Source organism: Lepus europaeus, chromosome X (genome assembly GCF_033115175.1).
Source record: "Lepus europaeus isolate LE1 chromosome X, mLepTim1.pri, whole genome shotgun sequence".
NCBI classification, from domain to species: Eukaryota; Metazoa; Chordata; class Mammalia; order Lagomorpha; family Leporidae; genus Lepus; species Lepus europaeus.
The window spans coordinates 79,411,916-79,414,668 of NC_084850.1; the positions used below are offsets into that span (position 1 = coordinate 79,411,916).

A 2,753-nucleotide genomic window follows, 5' to 3' on the forward strand; every position below is an offset into this window, starting at 1 on the left:
CAGAAGCTTAACAATAGTTATCTTTTGTTAAAATTTTCTTTCCCTCAGTATGTTCTACTTTTTTCTATATTAAAAATCAGATTTTTTACAAGAGAAAAATGCTAAAGTGTTTTGTAGCATGGCACATTTTATTTTAACATTTATTTTGGGTTGCAAAAGGACATGAAAAAGTATCAAATGATGCAAAGTGATCATTTTTAGAGAAAGGTAAAGAACATATTACAGAAAAAAATGCATTAAATTTACAATTATATGAGTAAACTTTTTAAAAAAATACTATTTCACATTAACACCTCAGTGGTAAACAATAACTCCAATATGATTAAATTTATAGACGACTCTGTAAAATAAATTCACAGAAATCAAACATGGCCTTGACAGACATTCTGAAAAGTATGGTCATCTTTTTTCAAGCAAATTTCACAATGCGCTCTTCTAGTTGGTATAAGTACTATATTTCTATAGCAAAGTAATAAAGGCACATACAGTGCAAGCAGGTTTAAACCCTCAGTCTTCTGGGCTGGAAGAGAAAAAAAATGCATTGGTACATTAGGAACTTTTTTTTTTAAGCAGGTATTTGTCTTAGTTAACAATTCTGACAATTTTTCACAGCCATAATCAAATAGTAACATGACAAAAAGACTTCACAAAAATCAATACTCTGTAGCACCAAACTAACATGCTTTAGATAATTGACAGAAGTTTACATATTTTGAAGAATATCACAGTATAACAGGCTAGAACAAACTGATACTTAGAAATTTTTGCAACAATTTTTAAAATCAAATACCAAGAAAACATGAGAACACAAGACTGTAAGGGCTAATAGTGCTCAAGTTATAGGGCAGGTTTTTTTTTTTTTTTTCTATACGATATTAACCTGCTTCACTTCTGTTTGAACTTTTGAGATTGTTGAAAAAATCTTTCAGCCAGCCTTTTTATTTTCGATACTTCCTGTTTCCATAATCTCTGCCATCTTGATAGTAGGTACCATTGACTTCTCCAGTATAGTAATAGATTGATTTCAGGATAACATTATCATGTAAAATTTGACCAATTTCAAAGTCCTCGTCAAGGATGGCATCTTCCCGTGGTTCCAGCTTTCCGATATTAGGGATCTCAGGAGGACTAAAGAAATTGAAGAATGATGCATTAGGAACCACTCTTGGTAAGATTTCAATTTCTCCAGTAGCAGTTGTGCGGCTGTGGGTGGTTGTCACGGTAACATCCTTTCCTCTTCTCCAGTCTATCTTGCAGCCTTTGCAATCTTCAATTTCCCATCCCCAAGAGAAGAAGGGATCGTTGTGATCTGGTTTTGACTTTATTATGTATGTTTTCATGAGCAGCTCATTTCTAAAATATGGATTTGGTAGAAAATGAAATTCAAAAGTGTAGCTTATAGGCTGGCCAGGTTTTGAGAACTTCAGGCTAACATCAGACAAGAACTTCAGAATGGGCTCATCATACTTCTGAATCATAGGCCCCAGCCTGTCAACATTCTTTAAAACATTCAGCCAATAATCAGGAATGCCTTTAGGATCTTCTCTTTTAGGCTTTCCCTTCCTAGCTCTTTTAAGATTCACTCTTTCTTTAGGCCTTGTCTCAGGAAGTCTTTTATGAGTCTCTCTTGCAGGAGCCCTTGCCTTAGATTTTGTTGCTTTCGGCTGTTCTGCATTTTCTGCCTTTACCTGGGGGACTTCTTTAGAGTCTTCCTTTACTTCAGGCATTGTCTGCATGCAATCTTTAGAATCTGCTTTTTCTTCTCCTTGGGCCTTTGCCTCAGGAATTTCTTGGAGAACTTCCTTTTCTTCAGTGTTTACCTCAGGAAATTCTTTACAAACTTCCTTTTCTTCAGCCTTTACCTCAGGAATTTCTTCAAGAACTTCCTTTTCTGCAGACTTTACCTCAGGAACTTCTTTAAGAGCTTCCTTTTCTTCAGCTTTTACCTCAGTTTTTTCTTTGGGGTCCTCTTCCTCACCCTCTAAAGGAGGCATTTCACTAGGGCTGTCATCCCGCACCTCCTCATCACTGCTGAACTCCTCATCCTCGGAATTCCATTCACATTCTTCCTCTGTAGGCTCATATTCTGCATTGATGATCTGAAATCGCTTATCATATAGAGGCTTATTGAGTTCAGCATATTTTCTTTCAAGATCATGAATTGCCTTTAAGAACAGGGCATCTACCTTGTCACATTCATCTTGAATATTTCTGAGTGCCTGCACACGATTTCTAACTGCCTGAGGTAGCCTATCCACGAAATTTCTACGCAGTGGAGCCCGCTGAACCCTTCTTGAAGGCTCGGGAAACCTCCTCTTTTTATATAAGCGGCTGCGGCTGCTGCAACTGCTGCTGTTGCTGCTGCTGCTGTTGCTGCTGCAACTGCTGCTAGAACTGCTCTCAGATTCTGCCCCAGAATCACTAGCCGAGCTAGCCACCCCCTTGGCGACAGGTTCCAAGACCATTTTAAGATCCGCTTCTGCCATATGGAAAGCCTGTAAACCTCTTAAGGTGGTGACTACCGCAGAGAGCGCGCGCCCAGAGATGGGCAGAAAATGACTCACGGATGCTTGCGGCGGCGGCGGCGGCCGCCGGGGCCGAGGCTGAGGCGGTGGCCGCGGGGAAGGCAGCAGCAGCGCGCGGCGGGATGGGGCTGGGACCGAGGCTCCGGCGGCGGCGGCGGCGGCGGCGGCGAGGCGGCAGAGGCACTGGAGGCCTGGACGAGATTGGCAGCGGCAAGGCCTCTCCCGCAG

General features: G+C 41.1%; 1 protein-coding gene across 1 annotated transcript; it reads right to left on the reverse strand.

Moving 5' to 3' along the window:
• Positions 1-513: 513 nt before the first annotated feature.
• NAP1L3 (nucleosome assembly protein 1 like 3) lies at positions 514-2,535 on the reverse strand. The gene has a single exon (XM_062183329.1). The coding sequence runs from the start codon at positions 2,484-2,486 to the stop codon at positions 939-941; it is 1,548 nt and encodes a 515-aa protein (XP_062039313.1). The 5' UTR covers positions 2,487-2,535; the 3' UTR covers positions 514-938.
• Between the last annotated feature and the right edge of the window lie 218 nt (positions 2,536-2,753).